The sequence below is a fragment of the Nyctereutes procyonoides genome, unplaced genomic scaffold (assembly GCF_905146905.1).
Source record: "Nyctereutes procyonoides isolate TBG_1078 unplaced genomic scaffold, NYPRO_anot_genome, whole genome shotgun sequence".
Lineage (NCBI taxonomy): Eukaryota > Metazoa > Chordata > Mammalia > Carnivora > Canidae > Nyctereutes > Nyctereutes procyonoides.
In genome coordinates, this window is record NW_026575158.1 from 1,092,973 (window position 1) to 1,114,779 (window position 21,807).

Here is a 21,807-nt window from a genome sequence, read left to right on the forward strand (position 1 = left end):
CTACCAATGGTGAGCCCATGGGCAAACATGACTGTGTACCCATGCCTTGCTTAAAATATTTGAATGTTTTGTTGCATTTAGGTAGGCTCCAGAACATTGACGTGATGTACAAAACCAATCACGTTATTGCTTCTGACTACTCCTTTAGGCACATATTTGTTAATCTCTGACATGAGTCTAACCTCACACTTAGGCCATATTAACACCCCGCAGGTCCCACAGGTGTACCATATTCTTTTGTAGCTGTGCCCCCAGTGAAGTCATCTCCTTTGTTCTTGACTCATTTTCAAGATTCATCTCAAACTTGCTGTTTCAGGAAACCTTCTCTGTCTCTTGTTCAGGCAGTCTCAGGTGTCCTTTCTTTGTTTTCTCACAGCAAACTGTGTGTCCCTGTTTCCTATCTGAAATGGACTTTCAGAATTTAAAATAACGTGTGCTTTAATTACATATTTATTACCTCAGTAGTTGATCCTCAGTAGCATCCAGCTTTCATAATTATACCAAAGTCAGGGATGGTCATATATAATGTTTTATTTTTTTGAAATTGTATAGTATTTGCAATTGAATAATCTAAAATCTAAGTTTCATTTGACTTCAGTATGCTTTTGTGAGAAAGTATGACTTTTCAAGTTATTTTTTCCCCATGTTGCTGGTTTATTTCTTCTTCCTCCTTTAGAGGCTGTTTTATTTAAAGAATTTAGAGTATGTTATATAGTATAGTATATTGTATAGTCCATGCATTGGACTAAAGCTGTTTCTCAGTATTTCAGATTAAAACTATTATTCAATATTTCAGGTGAAATTTTTTGTTATTTCATGGCTGATATAAATAAAGGCTCTTTAAGTTTCATCATTCATCTGCTAATTTCATTCATTAAGAAAAAATGTTAATTGCAGTAGTTATAAATTAGAGATATAAATCAGTCCATGCAGAGCATGCAGTCTAGGAAAGGTTGAATAGATTGCACACTGGGTATAATTTATAAAATAAAGTCTTTTAATGTCTCTTTATAGAATACATGATTAGTAAGTTCAGATCATTCTACTGAAATAGGTCTTCCCCATCAGGAAGGAATGATCAGGACCTCATTCAAGTTTTCATTTATTCAACACATATTTATTGTGTACCTATAGTATGTTCAGCACTCTGCCAGGAATAAGAGAAGCAACCATGAGCAAAACCAGACCCATAGACCTTACAGAGGAATAGGAAAGACCGTATTCAAAGCATCAAACAAAAAACATTAAATTGTAATTCTGATCATTCTTACCAGATGTAGCTATATAGTGCTATCTAGGCTTATAAAAGGAGCATTTGACTTTTTTTGAAAGATCTGAGAGGGCAAAGATTTGAAAGGAAAGTGGATATTAACTAGAGTAAGACCATTTTGAGCACAGACCCCATGGCAGGTGTAGGCCTGTGGCAGGAGGAAGTGCATTGTATTTGTGAACTAACACAAGGTGAGGTGAAGAAAGCAGAGAAAGAAGTGGAACAGGAAGAATCTGAAGAGCTAGATAGGGGAATGAACACTTGTAGATCTTGTTAAGGACCTTATCTTAAGAGCAATGAGTTTATTTTAAGAGTCACTGAAGTAGGGGAGAACCCAGATTGTATTTGCATTTCAAAGCCTTCATGTGGCTACGCTGAAGTGAAGCAGTTTAATTTATTTATTCATGAGAAACACGGAGAAAGAGGCAGAGAGGGAAGCAGATTGCATGCAGGGAGCCCAATGTGGGACTCCGTCCTGTGACTCCAGGATCACGCCCTCAACCAAAGGCAGGCGCTCAACCGCTGAGCCACCCAGGCATTCCCTGAAGTGAAGTAGTTTGAGAGTTTTCCTAAATCCGGGTGGGAATTGATAGTAGTTTGACCTGGGTTGGTAACTAGCTGTAGAGATGGAGATGAGTAGATTGATTTGAGAAATATTGGGAAGGAGGAGAGGAAAGAAAGGGAGGTGTCAAGGAAGCCTGGTTTCTACTTTGCATTATTCATTGAGATTGGATGACCATATAAGAACAAGGTTTGGGGCTCAATTAAATTAAGCCTTGGGCTGTTGCATTTGAGAAATCTTGAAGAAATGTATGTATTAAATTTATCTATGGTGGCAATAAGTTAGGAATATTAAAAATATGGTAGGAATATTAAAAAATATGAATCTTGATCCCCATTTTAGAAGTTATAATCTCATTGGGAAAAATAAGGTACAGACACAGGAAATATTAAATGACACATATTTAAATGACTTCAAATATGATGCAATACAGAATATACTCCCTTACCCAATTTTCCTTTTTCCTTTTATATTATATTTAATTATTTAAACTCAATTATATAACATTTCATCTGTGAAGTATGTTAAATATTAACATGTAACTGTTGGTAACTAATGAAATTAATTTTAATTTAAACTCTTGGAAAGTGTATACACACATTGCACTTTTACTATTTAGGAAGATATAAAAATCTATATAAAGAGCAGTTTTACCGTATATTTGAATATGATGTTCATTAGTCTACAGAATAGTTTTTTTTTTTTTAAGTGTTGATAGATGTTAGTTACAAAGGAGATTCTAAGAAGCCATGCTATTACTTGTAATGCTCTACACTTCTCTCACACATTCCTCTGCAAAAACAGGCATGGGTATGTGGTAAATATAGATGGGGTAATGGGTTCTGAAAGACTTTGTGGACAAGGGATTTGAAGAATGGATGGGATGTGTAGGCCAAGTTTAAGTGGGAGTGAATTCTAAGTGGAGGGTCAAAAGGATTCAAGAATTGGAAGGTGTGTTGAGGTGGACACCAGAAGGATTAATTAGGAGATAGAGTTAAGAGGGTAGTCAGTATTATGCCCTGTTTACATAGCAGTGCTGAAGCCTTGGCTTCTGAAATAAGACTTTTAATTGTTTCCGTGTGATAATACAAAGCTATTTCATCAATTCTTCTGCAGGCTCCCGTCTCCGTCAGGAAGATTTTCCACCTCGCATTGTTGAACACCCTTCAGACCTAATTGTGTCAAAAGGAGAACCTGCAACTCTGAACTGTAAAGCTGAAGGCCGCCCCACGCCCACCATTGAATGGTACAAAGGTGGGGAGAGAGTGGAGACAGACAAAGATGACCCTCGCTCACACCGAATGTTGCTGCCAAGTGGATCTTTATTTTTCTTACGTATAGTACATGGACGAAAAAGTAGGCCTGATGAAGGGGTCTACGTCTGTGTAGCAAGGAATTACCTCGGAGAGGCTGTGAGCCATAATGCATCGCTGGAGGTGGCTAGTAAGTAAAATGGGCTTTTGGCTTTTGCAGCAGGAATAGTACAGTGGGATCAATTGCCTGGAGGATGGTAATCAAAAGTCCAACAGGTATCCTAGGCTTTACTTGAGGAAAATTTCTAGCTTTCTGTATGATGAATACAATTCTCCACCTATTTGATTTTTTTTCTTTAATATTTCTCATTGTAGCCAGTTGTTCAAGCTAATTTGGGATTTGCACATAGTTGTTGAACCATTTTACCATTTGGATTTGGAGCTGCTTTATTTTAAGCATTTTCACTGAAATTGATCTATTCTAAAAAATTGATTTATCCTTTTTTGTTACTTTTAAATATATTGAATACAAGCATATTTCTGTAAAAAGAATAGCATGAGGTATTTTTCATTTGTCTTCATTTGGAGAAATACTTTCAACTGGTAGTGTAAGATACGGTTTTAAATGGATTCTAATTTTTAACATACATTACACTTTTGGTACAGCTATGGGTAGAGAAATGTATGTCTATGCCTCATACTTTATTATCTTAGCTATTGTAGTGTGCCCTTGGAGGAAAACCTGTGTATGTAATCCTCAAGTAGCCGATGGTTTAGTTTATTTACACAAACACCAAATGCAGTTAATTTGCAATTACCTCAAGAAGGTTCTATCAACTAATGATTAAATTGTTATAGCTAGATTCTGGGTGTGTAATGTATTTAAATACAAATTGGGATTCTCTTATTTTCAATAAACATTCAAGAGGTAGCCAGAAAGTTTCATTTGTTTGGAAGAATCATTCTGTGTATTAAATGTACAATTGAGAATTGCATAGGGATTGGAAAGACAAGTGAAATTTAGATCTCTGATTCGTTTTACATAAAATTATAGGTGAAACTGCACACATAACTATGTAGTTATGTATATATAATGCTTTCTAAGATTGATATTTTGATATAATTTATTTTCAAAATTTTAACTATATATTCAGCTTCATAAACTCTAACATCATCTCTGACATTCAACTAGAACTTGAATATATAGATCCACAGATAGTTATGCAATATAGACAAGAAAGGAATTTAAAGACAGATTTCCCAACTTAATAAGATTATTAATGTGGGATAAGTTCCTCAAGAATTTAGATAAGTTGATCACACTTATAGAACCATGTAGTAAACAGAATGCCAAAGATGTCTAACATGAACATAAAATTAATTAGAAAAAATGAGAGCAACAATTTAAAACTGTGTCAGAAGTAGCAACTCACGTTTTTAAAACATTTACTTGAAACTCAATTTATATTTCTAATCAAATTTAATTGATTGTAAGCTTACTGTATTGTACTTTCTTGTAGTGCCTTGATTCTCAGTGAAAATCTTAGAACTATGTAACTGAGATGTATAAAAGCTATAATCACAGAGTAGGCTACTTTTCTTTTTCTTGTTTCTTTTTTTTTTTTGCACAAATTTAAATGTGGTGCAGGCAAAAAGAAGTTTAACTGTTTTCATAAGAGGATGTATATATTTTGATACAGTCTTCTTTCAGGTTATGGTATTAATACCTTTCTACCTTTTGATGTGTTTATATTTAAGAATACTTATTCCCTGTGGAGGTAAAATTAAGTTAACATTTGAAAACAGATATAAAGAATCAAGAAAGGTGGTGTAGATGACCTAGGCCAACTCTTATTTTTGGGAGATAAAAAACTGAAGATTAGAAGGAAAAGCAGATTAATTATTTCTTATGAATGAAGTGTGTACTGATAGAAATATACATCTTAAGATCATACTGTGTTTCTGTGGTATTTCTTACTCTACTTGCATTCTGATCATTGCCAGAGTTTATAGAAAAGGTTACAGACTTGAATAGAATATATAAATGCTTACCCTCTAGATCTTGCCTCAAAACTCCTTTAGTTTTACTTTAGATGATCAAGATACCCTTAATGCACTGGGGATTTAGAGAGCTGTGTTTTTCTAATCTGGCACTTGTGTGGCTATTTTAAAAGATATTATTAATTTCCAGTTAAATTCTTTTCTAAGCAAGACATTCCATTACCTTGTGAGTTCATTATGGGAAATGCTTTTCCAGTCTTAGTCAACAAATATACCTTCAAGGAATTGAAACCAGACATAAAATCATTATATTACTTGTACCAGTAAAATATTCAAATACATAGTCCCTAAATGGATAAGTCACAAATTTTAGTGTGATATTTCTCAGTATGTCTCCAAAATGTTTCAAGTTCCAGATTAAAGAGAATATTATAATTTATAGAATCTAGTTAAAGTGCTTTAAACAATACTTTAAGATCATATTCATTAACAATTCAAATATGTTGAAAGGCAGACTGTATAGGTATCATATATTTAGCAAATATATTTTGATATTAACAAGGATAGTTTGATAATACAATTTTTTATTAGTGATAATAATTTTAAACCCTGAAAAAAGTTTGAGTCTTGTTTGAATTGCAATTTTTATACCTGTTTGTGACAATTAACAGCATGTTTTTATTTGGGTAAACTGTATTATTTTGTACCATAAATTATGTGGGAAAAAAAAATAAGTGCTCTGCAGTTAAAATGGGTTTAAAAAATTATTTACTAAATTCAAGTTTCAGTACACTACATATAGATATGTAGTGATATAGTTCACATATATTTCAGTTACTTATTTTAGGCAATAGTGACTGTTAAGTTACCATTTTAAAATATGTTTGTGTCCTAAAATGGAAAGTTGCCTTTTGTAAGTTATGAACAACCAAGTTGTGTGTGTATTTGGGAGGTAGGGGGCAGGGGTGGAAGTCCAGGGAAACATGGGCCATCCTTGCTATGGTAGGTTAGTATGCTATGCTATGCTATAGGTTAAATCTGTGAAGTACTATTATAGTTTGGTTTTATTTTTTCTTGGAGAATATTCCACTTTTTTTTTTTCACATTTTCTTAGTTTAGGTACCGTAAGTTCAATAAGAACTATTCTTATTCTTATCAAAGACACAGGAAGATAAAGATTGCATCTAATTTCTCAGTGACAGTGTAGCCAAAAGTAATAGCATTAACAAAAGTGTCTAGAGGAAAAAAAAAAGTGTCTAGAGGCAACACAGATTTCACAGCACAGTTGTTGGTAATGTTTTTAAAAACATTTATCTGTGTTTTGTTTGCATTTAAACCAAGTTTTACAGCTGTAACAACAACTGCATTTCTCAGTTCCTAACAACTGTCAATCTCTCAAACACTAAAAAAAAAGATATTGAATGTCATTGAAAATCTTTGTTTCTGTACAGAAGTGATAATAATCGTGTCTTTTGTGTTTTTAACATTTATTCAAGTTTAGAAAGTACACCAAAAGGATTGCATTTATTGGTTATTTTTAGAATTGTTTATTTTTATTTTTATTTCAGTCCCAATTATAACCAGGTTTAGACCCAGTGAAAAGCACTGGTCGGCCTTTTTGCCGATCCTTACCACATAGTAAAAGCTCTATTCCTTGTTCTTGAAAATTCAGTTTCAATGCAGTTAAAAAGTTATCTCACACAATTATAAAGTCCAAAAATTGGAATGCTAAGAAATATATGATGATCCCTTTATGAAAGTTTCCTGGAAGTTTTAGACATTTATCTTTGTAAAGGAAAAGAACTTTTAATCACAGATGTTATTTCTTTAGTTTTTTTTTTTTAATTCTTATTTTTCTTTGCAAACCTAGAATGATATCTTGATGGGGACATTAAATTGGAAATTTAATTTCTCACTGTTTCTAAGATTTATGAAAACTTCCCTCTATCTAATTCAGTTGCAAACTAAACTTTCTAAAACCGTCTTGCAAGTGGTATTGTCTTGTTTGTCTTGTATTAGCCCTATTCAAGAGTCTACTAAACATCTAGGAAAATATTTAATGGATCCATTCTCCATTCTCCTGTACCCAACATTATCACTTACTAAATTTAGAACTCTATTTTGTGCCTGGAACAAATTGATAGCACAGTTCTTAGACACAACTTATATTTAATAAGTAATTTGATCTTGGGTAATTGCATTGAATTTTGACGAAAATTAATCTGAACCTTGACCCTCATGCTTTCCATTGTAGGACATGGCCATCTACGTCATCTGCTAAGCAGTGCACAGTTAGCATATGGCTATTTGTTTCCTATTTAAGCTGTTTTCTCTTGAGGGAAAGAAATTCCCTTCAGACTAGGCAGACATCTGCTAGCTGTCTTAGCAGCAAAACCAGGGAACTATCTTTCCTGGGGAAAAAAAAAAAAGAATTGTCCAATTAATCAAAGATTAGGTCTTCCATGGTTTTATTTACTGGGGTACATTTTAATAGTAATTACTTTGGGGGTAAATGTTTATATTTTGAAGTAAAATTTTCCCACCCCTTTCAATATATCATGATCTTTTGTTATTATTATTAAATAATACTCATCAGAGTGATTTAGAATTTAATTGATCCAAGTTTCCTCCTTTGGGTAAAATGACAAAGCAAACTGACTATGGATACTAAGTAACCATGTGTTTACCTAGGTACAATAGATTGTATTCCTAAAATCTGGACCTTGGAAGATGGAAGGATTACTCTTTGAGATGAAATGGTCAGATGAGCAGGTGGAAGTAGAATATGCCATTATATTTTAAAATATTGATTGATTGTGTGCACACACATAATCAATCTGACCTCTATTATGGTCAGGCACTAGAATTATTTATAGTTTATATGCACACACACACACACACACACACACACGTACATTGTTCCCTGATAGACTTATCTTAGAAGTTGAATTTGCTTTATATTACATACTTAAAAATACTGTTTTCTCTATTTAATTTGTTTTATTTTTTTAACTTATCATTTTCAAGTGCTATCACCACATTCTAAAACCTTTTTTATATCTCATTTTTGTTTTTGGTATTCAAGGGAAGAATGTTAAAGAGTCATTTAGTTTACTGACTTAAAATCTTTCCACTTCCTGATACAGTTATATCCTAAAATGAACTGATTCTTTGTTCCAAAATGGATTCATGATTAAATTAAGTTATGTATATAAGGTGTGTAGCACCGTAACTGGCGCATAATTATAAATCATGAACTATAAATCATGAATTTAATTTTGGTGCTGTTATTTTCATTACTTTTTTCCTCTTATATCTTTCCATCAAACACCAAAATTATTTTTTTAGGAAGGGGATCTGATTCTTATGACTTGGAAAATGAACTCACTTCATTTTAAATTTAAAGATAAGCATGTTAATATACTAAAATATAAGTATGATGCTTCAATAATTTATTTTTCTTAAATTAATTCCCGATTAAGTAAAAAATGTATTGAATATATTAAATTCCACCTTGAATTGAAATCAATGGTATGAGACATTTGCTCTTACCTTAAAATCCTTAGTGCTAATGTAGGACATGCAATAATGCTGATTCAAATCTTTTTTATTTCAAGGACAAATGAAAGAATTCAGTGTTACAACCTTTACAGTTGATATAGTATTCATATTTTTTCTAATTAAATTTATGTACTTACTTAAGTAAAGAGGCAGCATTGCTAAGTTCTATGACATGATTATGGTTACTAAATACTTGAGTTTTTACTATCAGTTGAATAATACTCTTTTATTGTTGCCTGTCTTAATCTGCTTGTGCAACTATAAGAAGAATACCTTGTACTGAGTGACTTAAACAACAAACATTGTTCTCTCACAGTTCTGGAGGCTGGGAAGTTGGAGATCAGGGTGCCAACATGATTAGATTCTGGGGAGAGTTCTTTCTTGGTTTCTCCCATGGTAGAGAGAGAGCTCTGGTGTTTTTATCCCTGTGTAAAGACACAGTCCTATCATAAGGGCTTTACCCCCATGAATTCATCAAACCCAAATTACCATCCCAAGTTCCCATCTCCAAATATCATCGTCTCACTGGGGATTAAGACTTAAACAAACGAATTTGTGGGTTGGTGGAGAGACACAAACATTTAGTCCATAGCTGCCTTTGATGATTATTTTTAGATTCTTGTTTTTGGATTTATAGTTATTTTATCATATTAGGTAACTGAGAAATAAAAATCAGAAAATCAGGGGGTAAAGTTATGTAATCTTAATGATGTAAGTAGCAAGTCATCTTGTTGCATCGAGATGTTGGGCTTAAATGGTGTTGTAAATCAAGTATAGACACATTATACCTTCAATATGAATATAAGATTGGGGGATTTCTTTATTTGTTGAAAAAAGTAAAAGCAGCATCCTTTAGTTACTACATTAAGAGAGAAGATAGTGGTCATTCTCTTTTAAAAGGACATAAAAATTCTTTCTTTCTCCCTTCTCTCTCTTTTGGTTTTATCTTTCCAAAGAGTATTTAATATGAATAGGAAGGCAGAAACCTATATTTCATAATCCATGTGAGAGATGACAGTGATGATGGGTAAAAGGGAAAATTTGAATCTCAGTGGGCATCTTGTTAGAAGAGGGCAAAGCTTGCTGACTATTTGAGTGTGCTGTTAGGGGAGTTGGCTGTGTTAGAGAATGTACTATTTATTCATAGATAACCAATAGGTTATATTTTATCTTAAAACCACTGCTAGTTAAACACAGCTGAAGGCACATGTTCAGTAGACTTCAGTAAACTTTTTATGTTTTCTTCTTTATCTCACATACCTGTTATATATTAATCTTTAGTAGATTTGTAGAAAGGCCTTAAGAGTAGAGGCACATTATGCATTTCTTTTTCTTTACTCCCAATCACAGGTTAAGGAATGTGAATAATAAGCTTACAGAGATCATTTCTATGTAACTTCAGAAAATTGTGTTTTATTTGTGATAATACATACATGTTCTTGTAATCTCATTATTCAGAGTTAACTACTGTTGAAAGTTGAGTAGATATCATTTTAGATACCCTAAAGTCCCTATATGTGCTCTGAGGAAAACTATTCACTATTCAACATTATTCAGTCTTAGGTGGCCAAAAAAGGCATTGGATATCTTGGAACATATCTGTGTCATAAAGACTAATTGGAAAAGTTTAGTTCTTTAGATTGGATGCTACAAAACAACTTCCTTCTGCCGAATATTACTAAGATACACTATCCTGGACAAGATTCAATCCAGTAATTCTGGGGTTAAGGGTTACATATACCATTACCAGTCTCATGAGCCACTCCTTTTATTTCCTCAAAAAGTAGATGGTGTTCATTTGTGCTGAAAAATACTAAGATGATTATTTCAATGCTAGTTGATACTTAGATATAAAGCTCCTTGATGCTTCCAGAAAATCAATTCAGTATTTAGTTATTTATGGGAAATTCTTGGCAGTGTCTCCTCCTTTCAACAGTACTTTCTGTAAAAAATATTCAAATAACACGATAGATCTGGTTACTTCTCAAATCTTATCACTCCTCCTTTTAATCTTCCTAATTTACTTATGACTTACATGCTAGAAGTCTTTCCCACATATGCAGAACAACTTCAGAATCACTTGTATATATTTTAAAATGAGTGACAAATTTAATAAAACATACCTAAACCTTCTTAGTAGAATTAATTTTAAGAATTTTTATTTTTATTTTCATTATTTTTTAAGTAGGCTCCATGCCTGTGTGGAGCCCAATGCAGGGCTTGACCTCACCACCCTGAGATCAAGACTCAAGCTAAGATCAAGAGTTAGATTCTCAAATGACTGAGTCACTCAGGCATCCCTAATTTTGTTTTTTTTTTATTTATTTTTTAAAGATTTTAAAATTTATTCATTCATGAGAGACACAGAGAGAGTGGCAGACACATAGGCAGAGGGAGAAGAGGTTCCTTGCAGGGAGCCTGATGCAGGCGTCGATTCCTGGACCCCAGGATCACGCCCTGAGCCAAAGGCAGACACTCAATTGCTGAGCCACCCAGGCATCCCAGGCATCCCTAATTTTAATTAATATATTATAAATTAGCTTAAGCTGTCATAAATTATCAATTTATTTTGTCAGGTTAGAATAAAATACTATTGAATGTTTTGGTGGGTATTAATGTTCTGTTTCTTTGTTACTCAAAATGGGCACTTAACATGTTGTTTTTAAAGCTGGAAATTAAATAAATATGTAAAGAACACCAAAATATAGTTTATCCAAAAAATATTGTGTTTTTTTTTTTCCCCTCCAAAGTAACTCTTTCTAGATATTCTACTTAGTTCTAGCTATTCAGTGGTGAACAAAGAAGTGGTTTCTGCCTTCATGGAAATTACAATACAATGGGTAGAAGGAATGAGGACAGAAAATAAGCAACTACCATAACTTTATGGTTAAAAATGGTGACGAGTGCCAGGAAGGATTGGGGCCAAGCTGAGAACTGAAATACAAGATGTGACCAAGACACAGAGTAAAAGAAAAAAGCATTTCAGGCAGAAGAACAGTACATCTAAGAGGCCATGAGAAAATGAAAGACTTGGGCATATTTGGGAAAATGAAATGGTTGGTATGGCATATGAGCAAGGAAGACAGCTATGGAGATAGGTGGGGTCTAGATCATGCAGGATTCTGTTACCAGGTTAGTAATGTTGGATTATATGTTCAGTGCAATGAGAACCGCAGAAGGTTTTGGGACAATGGTGGAGGTGACATGACGTGATTTATACTTAAAAAATGTCATTCATGTAATACTTCATACTCTCTATATGCATAGAGAATGAGTTGCAGAATGCCTGGGGGAAACCAGTTAGGAAACTCCTGCAGTATTCCAGACAGAAGATGATGCTAGTGAAGCACTTGGTAGTCATGTAGGTGAAGAGCAAAGCAAGGAATAGATTTGAATATTGAAGACTTGGCTTAATTCTGAAGGGTTAGACAGTAGAGGTTCTAATTTTGCAAGAGATACAATTATTGGTGATGGCAAAATTAAGGTCAAGTCTATGACCATGCAGAGGGGATTGAGCCTTTGAATTAGGTGGTGTAATCTTTGGGTGACTAATAGAGTTCAGAGTGCTGCAGCCCATTACAATCCCAAGAGATTGTATTTTCCTCTTGTTTCTCAGCCTGCGATATGCTTGCTTTCTTATTCCATTGGTCATTACTTTACAGTCATCTCAAGAGTCATCTCCTCTGGAACCATGCCATTATCCAAGGGTCTAGTACCATTCCTGGCACATTGCAAGTGAAGTGATCGAATGTGTAACTCAGAAGCATTTTATTCCATGTGTGATAAACATGATAAAGTGTCATAATGCCACTTCAAGGAACAGTCTAATCTACTCTTTTTGCTCATTCCCCACACAATCTCTTTGTAAAGTCAAGCAGTTCACATGTCTCCAACACTCATTTGAAAGCACAGTACTTAGAATGCAGTCATCAGGTACTGTTTCCCTGGGAGCTCTTTTTTCTTTCAAGGTTCTGGAATATTTAAGAAGCTCTTCTGGGGATGATGTTACTCAGGAAATTGAGCAGTACCCAAAGGGGTTTTCTGAAGTTCCCTGGAGAAAGTCTGCAAATTCAGAATAATACCTAAGTATCTTTACTTTCTCTGTTTCTTCCTGGATAGGGAAAAAAATACACAAAATAAGTATTCCTTTTTTTTTTATACAGATTTTATTTATTCATGAGAGACATAGGCAGAGGGAGAAGCAGGTTCCCTCTGGGGAACCCCTGATAGGGGTTCCCATGATCCCAAGACCCTGGGATCATGACCTGGGCCAAAGGCAGATGCTCAACCACTGAGCCACCCAAATGTCCCCAAAATAAGTATTCTATAAAAGAATTATTTGTATTCTTGTACTTTACCAGTAACCTATATTCCACTTAAAGCTATTATCATAGTACAGTAGATTTATATTTAATGAAACAAATTTGATGAAAAATCAAAGGGAAGTTGTTACAGCATGGTAATGTTTTAAATTTCTTATTACAATCTTAGGCTTTTTTCTGTGGTTAATGATTTTTTTAAACACTTAGTTATACTATATTATAATTATTATAATATATTATAATTAATATGTAAAAACCAGTGGAAATCTAGACACTGCAAGATATAGATAAGAAAGGGAAGAAACCCACATGGATAGTAATGTGGCTAGCCACGTGAGGGAAGCAAACTGTAGTGAGGGAAGGATTGAGTTGGCTACAGGCAGCAGCTGGAGGCTTCTGCTCTTAGGGACCAATAGCATTGGCTTTACCTGGAAGCAAGTTAGATATGCTGAATCAGACCCTGTATTTAACAATATTACAATTTAACTCATGCTAATTCAAATTGGAGAAGCAGTGGGATGCATTGTGCTAAACTGGAGTTCACAGACCCCTGCTCATCCCCTAGAAGCAGTTAAGAACATGATTTTTGGTGGGTTGAATTACCCTGGGTTTCTAAACAGGAGTGAGGGCAGGGGAAAGTGGTGAAGGATATGTAGGAGACTAGTAGAGATAGCAAGGGAGGGGCAGAGATGGAGAGAGGGAATTGCAGAGAAAGAAAAACACAAGAGGACAGAGAGGGAGACATATCCAGAGAAACAGAGAAACTCAGAGACAGAGAGAGAGGGAGAGGGGATAAGGGAGAGTAAGACAGACAAGGGGAAAGGGAGAGAGAGATGCAGACAGAAGAAAGGTAGAGAAAATATGTGCTGGGGAGTGGGGGTGGGGTAGTTATGGTAAGGATTGAATTTAGAAGAGTAGAGAGATAAAGTAGCCTGAAAGGAGAAGGAAAACAATGTTTACTATGTATGAATATTTACAGATAGTGGCATATTAATCAAAGAACAGGATACTCAAAACTTTATCAGTATCCACAACATTGTTTATCAAGAAAAGTAATACATGAACTATATCTTGGGTGTTTTTTGTAAATTCATGGAAGGCTTTATTTACCTAACATAATCCAGAAGTGAAATGCTGTGTGTGTGTGTGTGTGTGTGTGTGTGTGTGTGTGTGTGGCTGTTTTACTTTACATTTTTCATTTAAATGAAAACTATAGAAAAACTGTAATTTATTAATAAGAATAGAACCGTGCTGGAAGGGTCATTTGGAAGTCATTTACTCTGCTCTGACTTTTAGTTTAAATTATCTAAAGATCATTTGTTCGGAGCCAAAGATTATCTAGCCTCTATCATCAGTACCCCTTACATGCATCAGCATATGTTAACACAAAGTTATTACTTTAATTTACTTAAACCCTACGCTGTGGAAGTCTTTCTTTTTATATGCTAAGTGATAATAGATAAGCCATTTTTTAATATAGCAGCTCATATGTTTGAAGATAGTTATTAAGTGGAGACTAATTTTTAGTAAATTATATCTGATGTTTAATTTAGGTTTCTGAGTATAAGACACTTTCTAATCTCAGTCTCTTAGTATTTTCGAAATGGAAATTGTAGCTTTAGTAACATTTTAAGTCATATTTAACCTAAGGTCTAAATTTAGGTTTAATAGCACCTGTGACATTTTATACTTGTCAAGAGAAATAAAAGTTTATGACCAAGTTATTTAGTATGCCTGAGTGGGGACACTTTTAATTTTATGAAGTAAATGATGGAGTAAAACTTAGAAGAAAAGCCAAGAAGTTAAAAAGAAAATGGGAAAGGACATCCTTTCCCCCTAGGATTTATATTCTTTCTCAATCTCTCCCTCTCCATCACCCTGTATCTCTTTACCACATAATACTGTACTTTATCTAGATTGAGTCACATTAAGTTACCATTTTATCAGATTCTTATCTCTGTCAGACACCAGAAAATGGATTAGGAGTCTGTGTTTGATGTAGAAGGACACTGAGAGCATTTTGATCGCATAACTCAGCACTTGTCATAGCTTACCCAAGTGACTTCCTCAGTTCTAAAATGAAAACGTAGGACAGGTTGTAACCTTGTTGAATCTTGCTTAAGGGAATTCTTGGAAAATATGATTATAGCATATTTTCCTTTGGGGCTACCTCAGGAAAGAAAGTAGCAAAGAGCCAAAATTCCACAGGAGAGGAGAAATATTTATGTGGTCAGAGGATTGAGAACATGTTGACAGTTGCCTTTAACTCCTGTCCTCTCATCTTGTGCCTAAATCACCAAAAACTAAAAACTTTAAGAAACTCAGAATTCTGTGGTCATAGTCTGTAACAGGGGGAGGTAATAAAGTCAATTCCTTAACATAGTTTTCTTAATTCATTGCTTTTTCTCTTTTGTTTTCTTTTCTTTTGTTTTCTTTTCTTTTTTCTTTTCTTCCTTCCATTAATTACCACTAAAGTCTCTCTCTCTTTTTTTTTTTTTTTGAACTGTGTTGGTTATTTCTTTAAGCCTCCTTCAAAATTTTAATCATCAACCTTAGGTGAATAATCAATCACGCATTTCTTATGATCTATTCCAAGAGGAGTTGGTGTAGTTTGAATGTGATGTAACCCTTAACCCTGTACAATGATTTTTAACCATTGAGTACATTATGGACACTCATTACAGTTATGAATAGAATTTGTATGTATGTAATTTGTATATATGTATACACATGTATTTTGTATTTACATATATATTTGTATATATATAATTTGTATAGAATTAGTTACAACTAATTCTGTCATTAATTTTGTTCTCAACAAATCCAGTAAATGTTCATTTAGCATAGCTCTGTGACCCTGGTGATTAACCTAACAGTTCCCTCTCCTGTAAAAGGAGGGTATTAATTCTACTTACCTTAGAGAGATTTGAGGAGGATTAAATAAATTGATTATATACAAAATGCTTAGAAGTGTGTCTGGTTGATAAAGCACTGTGTATGTATGGTAGCTCTTGTATCATGTGCTATTTACTATGCTGGGCACATTACTAGCTAGGTGTACTCCTTCCTTTTCTGTGGTTCCAAAAGATGTCTTTCTTCATTGCAAGTAACTGAAGGCTGAGCAACTAATGCCATATATGGTTACATTCAGAATGAGTTTTCCGTTCCCAGAGTCAGGCATCCTCTCATACATAAATGTACTTAAAATCCATATAAATATTTGTTAAATGATGTATTGCCTTCATATATCAGTGCATGGTATGTCTTTTATGATAAATATATTTTTGAGGGTTTATAAAGTTATTGTCATTGGCATGGTTAGCATTTAAATATTTCATTGTGGCTTTTCTCAAAATACGTTCCAGTAAAGTATTTCTGTAAGCTGTTAAAAAATAATTTGTAAAGTAAGTCTTTAAACAAACTTTTACATATATCTCTTTCCTGTAAGACTTCAGAGGCTTTAAAATATTAATGAATTCTGTGAAGCATGAGGGGATCTAAATTACTACAATTCCCACATTTATATGGAATGCCAAAATATTTTTTCAGAGAATAATTTGTTTTCTCAGAATACATTTTGGGTAAAAATTAGAATTTGGTGTCCTGTGGGGGTGGCCATACAATTTCAAAAGGGTCTGCATGTCTCCCATTCAGGTTTGTAGTTATTTATCTACATAGTTCCTTTGTTTCAAGAACATAAGAGTAAGAATATAATATACTATTCTATTTTTATTTTTTTCTTCCAGGAATGTTTTCTTCTACATCAGTATGTTAAGGCTATAACAGGGATCCATTCAACATTACAAACATAGACAATTTAAATATGGTGCTTTACCAAAACTTTGCAAAGAGGTGCTAAGCATTGTGTGTGGCCTTACCCTTCTGTCTCACTAATATCATATTACTGTTAATAGTTTTGACCTCAGCTTTCTAAACGTTGCTTTCTATAATGGATACAATTTACCTCTTGCGAGCATTTGACACAACTGACCTCCTTTGCGAAATGTTCACTTTCCCAGAATTTCATGGCACCCAACTAGATCCAGATTATATCCTACTGCATGTAACCAAAGTCAAGCAATTTAATAGGTTTACATTTGATTCTGGGGGAAGACTATACAGTGAAAGGTTGGTGGTTCCAAGAAGCTATCACGAATCCAGCTTCCTTCTGTTTTTCTGCTTTGCCAGCCTTACTATGGTTTTCCTCCTTGTGGTTATTTTTGTGCCCAAGATTGCGAATCCGAGAAACCACCAAGGAGCCGACACTGATGCAAACACACGAGGGTTTATTTACAAGCTGGAGCTTGGGTCCAAGTATACCCGACACAGCAGAGCAGGGACTTGGACCCGGAGACTAAGGCGTAGCAGCTTTATAGGGGCCAGTGGCCAATGGGATTGTAACATACGCAGGAAGTTGCACAGTCATGTGGGTCCAAATGCAGGTGGCCAATTGAATTACATTTTACCCTATATTATCTATTTGAGCTGGCCTATTATTTTGGTCAGAATTGGTGAGCAGTTTGGGCGGGCACAAGGCGGGGTTACATTGTTATGAGCGGATTTCCGATAAGGGTGTGCCCAGCGGCCTGACTAAGGTGGGACAGCGCCTTAAGCAATAAGCAGGTAATGTGGGGGTCATACAGGAGGTGGAGGGTGCAGCACAAAATGGAGTTAGTCCTGCTCTGCTTGTCCAGGTGTAGGGGATTTTCGTTAAATTTCCTGGGTCCCACAGTGATAAGGTAATGGCTCTACCTCTCAATATCACTTTTCTGTGCTGTACTAAAAGGAGGAATGTAAAAAAATCAGCAGCTCCCCCCACCCACCCTTTTTGAAAAAAATCAGGACAACAGTATATTTCTGGAAATCTCACCCTGTAGAATTCTTTTACATTTCATTGGCTAGAATTGTGTCATGTGGCCACCTTTAGTTTCAAAGATGTGTGATGTTCAAAAACAAAATTCAAGGGAGTAACTGGGAAGATCTAATTGATTTTATTAAGTGATTAATGAATCAGGCAGCATCCCAAATGGCAAGCATAAAGATAACTCTAGGGGTTGTAACAACAAATGGAAGGTTTTTATAGGGTTGGGCCAGTAGTTATTAGCTAAAGAAAAGGAAGAATTGTTTCTGGCAAAGTTACCTTCCATTAGGAGGAAGGACAGGGGGTCTTAATCACACACATTACCTCATCTTCCTTTGAGGAATGGAGAGGGTCCCTGTGACAGATTATCTCATTGGTACTGACCAGATAATTTCAGATTTATTGGCTTAGAATTCCATTCCTGGAGAGGTTGACTCACTGCATGTGAGTCTTGATTTGTTGTCCTGGGGGCAAGTGACTCCACTTTGAGCCTATAGTTTTGTGTTTTTGGTTTTTTTTTTTTTTTTTTTGCTTTTTTTGTTTGTTTGTTTTTAGCAAGGAGAGATATTTTTAACCAACCCATTTCTTCCCCAAACAAAATTTGGTATTTTGTTGAAAGAAAGAACAGAGAATGATATGTAGTAGGCAACTAGTAAGGTCCACCAGATACAGGCTATTGATTTTCTTCTTTATCTGGCTGAGTCTTTCAGCCTTATCACTGAAATGTTCAAGTTAATGGAGTGTTTATTTTTTTATTTTTTTAAATATTTATTTATTTATTATTTATGATAGACATAGAGAGAGAGAGAGAGGCAGAGACTCAGGAGGAGGGAGAAGCAGGCTCCATGCCGGGAGCCCGATGCGGGACTCGATCCCGGGACTTCAGGATCGGGCCCTTGGCCAAAGGCAGGCGCTAAACCACTGAGCCACCCAGGGATCCCCTAATGGAGTGTTTATTCTTCTCTTTTTTACTCTGTGACTTACTCTGAATGGCCACACCTACCCCTGGATTGACCGAAAAGTATTGTCCAGATTTACTCCTGTTGTCTTATCTCTAGACTGGACCAATACACCCAGCTCCTTTGGTAGGTCCTGGTAGTACCTCCAGCTCAAATGTCCAATATAAGACTTAAACCATCTTCTTTTCCATCCCTGCCTTTCCACTATTTTTTCCTAGGTATGGAAAGGATAGCACCATCAATCCAGCCCTCCAGACCAGAGACCCGAGATTACTTCTTTTGTGCTTTCTTTCCATCTGTTTGCATCCATTGATCCTCGGGCCTAGCTGATGATGTGTCCTGAATAGCTTTAGAATTTTTCCATTTATCTCCATCCCCCTCACTATTCTTCTAATTGGTGTCACCGTCATTTCTCACCTAGATAACTGGAATACTCTTTTGCGAGTGAAAATCTGATCCGTCCTTCTTGATTGCTCACTCAGAGATTCTCAATGCCCTTAAAGTCTAAACTCTGTATTTTCTTTTTTAAAGATTTTATTTATTTATTTGAGAGAGAGAGAATGAGAGAAAGAGCATGAGTGGGTGGAAAGGGCCAAGGAAGAGGGGGAAGCAGCCTCCCCACTGAGCAGGGAGCCACATGGGCTTGGGGCTTGATCCCAGGATCAAAACCTGAGCTGAAGGCAGTCACCTGAGCAGGAGTCCCAAGTCTAAACTCTTAAATGATTTGCAAGGATCTCTCTTGATTGCTCACTCAGAGATTCTTGAAGGTCCCTGAAGTCTACACTCTTTAAAATGATTTGCTGGGGGGGATCCCTGAGTGGTTCAGCGGTTTAGTGCCTGCCTTCGGTCCAGGCCATGATTCTGGAGTCCTGGGATCGAGTCCCACATCAGGCTTCCTGCATGGAGCCTGCTTCTCCCTCTGCCTGTGTCTCTGCCTCTCTCTGTGTGTGTCTCTCATGAATAAATAAATAAGTAAAATTAAAAAAAATGATTTGCCAGTATCAGTGTAATCCTGGCTTTATGGTCTAGAACTCTCTCTTCACCTTATCCCTTTGGTCTGGAAAAAAGTGTTTATTGTCTCAGAGCTCAGGAGAACCATCCTTTACTCTCAGCCTCCTTTTCTGCGTATTGCCCCAGCTACCCCTATCACATTAAGGTCAAATTACTCACACCTCCCTTCCTATATTCCTTTATCATATTGTATGTCCCTTCCTATATTCCTTTATCATATTGTATGTAACACCTGTATTGTAATTAGATTGTATTTCCCACTTAATTCTAAACACTGTGTGTAACTTGTAGTATCTAGGACAGGTCACCAAGGGTGTATTATTGCTAAATCTCCATCAGTAAACAATTCTGTATAATGATCATAACCAACCAACAATCATGAAAAAAATGTTTTCTTTATGTTCAAAGGTGCTAATGTACAATTTGGCATTTTGTTTCCTCAGTAGAAATGAGAGATTGCACACATACTCTGTAGTTTTGAGCCTGGTGTGTTTTATCCCTCACTCTTTTTTCCCCTTCCCTCATTAGAAACATTTTTTCCCCTAGAATCAATTCCAGTGTCAAGTCAAGTCCATGATTGTACATCTCAGCTATTTTTTCTAAAAAGAGTTTCAAGTACAATATTCATTTTTTAATACCATATTTCTGATCATTAGCTTGGACTATAAAATTTAACATACATAGAATAAAATTAAGTTTTAGAATTTAAACCAAGTACTGAATACTCTGCAGGGATATTGAAAAAGAAATGTGTATGAATATAGTTCAGTAAAAATAAGCATCAATCTCTACCCTACATTGTTAAGATAATTTTTGTGGAACAGACTATCCATTAACATTTATATTTAATTGTATAGTGTTTGTATTACTAATCTAACATATACTGCTTGAACATCAGTTATGATGCATGACCAACAGAGAAACCTTCCAAAAACTTTAGAATTCAGATTTTTGTCTTTATTTTGTTAGATTTAAAAATTAATAAAATAAAAACATTGCTAGAAAGATATAATATGAATATTTAAAAATATAAGTGTTTTTCATGTAAGTATGAAGTATGTTTTTCATGTAACATGTTAAATATTTCAAAATTTTAGAGCACTCTTTCTGCTTTTTCTTAAATTAAGGCACAAACCCTAGACCCTAAAAGGACACAGTCCTTAACATTGGACACAGTCCTTTACATTGGTAATTCTTTTGACTGACTCATGCTGAAAACTATGTTCTAAGCCATAACAGTGCTACTGAAGGAATGTTAATTTAAGTGAAATGGTTTCAATTTTATTAATTAATTTATTAACTAATCTTATTGAAATATATAATTATATATTTAATTGACATATAAAATGTTACTTTTAGGTAAACAACATAATGATTTGATACATGTGTATATTGCAAAATGATTACCACAATAAGTTTAGCTAACATCTCTCACTATATATAATTATATATATTTTTTCTGTGATAAGAACTTGTAAGATCTATTCTGTTGGCAACTTTCAAATATGCAACGGAGTGTTGGTAACTATAGTCACCATGCTATACCCTTATATCCCTAGGACTTACATCTCTAGTAATTGGAGGTTTATCGTTTTTGAGCAACTTCATCTAATTTTCCCCACCCCTCTGCCTTCACCCCACCCCCACCTCTAGTACCCCTTAATCTGTTCCCTGTATCTGTGAGTTTGGTTTGTCTTTCTCTGTCTAATTTATTTCACTTAACATGATGCCCTCAAGATCTCTCCATGCTGTTGCATATGACAAGATTCCCTTCCTTTTTGTGGCTGAATAATATTCCATTGTGTGTGTGGAAAAATACAGACACAGACACCATATTTATTTTATTTGTTCGCTCATAGGTTGTTTCCATGTCTTGGCCTTTGTAAATAATGCTGAAGTGAACGTAAAAGTGTAGATATCTCTTCGAGGTAGCAATTTCATTTCCTTCATAAATACCTGGAATTTGAATTGCTAGATCTTATATAAGTTCTATTTTTAATTTTTTGA

The 21,807-nt window shown here is 34.9% G+C and overlaps 1 protein-coding gene across 1 annotated transcript in view; it reads left to right on the forward strand.

Moving 5' to 3' along the window:
- ROBO1 (roundabout guidance receptor 1) overlaps window positions 1-21,807 on the forward strand; it is a 409,328-nt gene that overhangs the window by 70,831 nt on the left and 316,690 nt on the right. Inside the window, exon 2 of the mRNA XM_055313849.1 lies at window positions 2,949-3,275. Coding sequence (XP_055169824.1) covers window positions 2,949-3,275 — 327 coding nt within the window. The remainder of the gene's footprint in view (window positions 1-2,948; window positions 3,276-21,807) is intronic.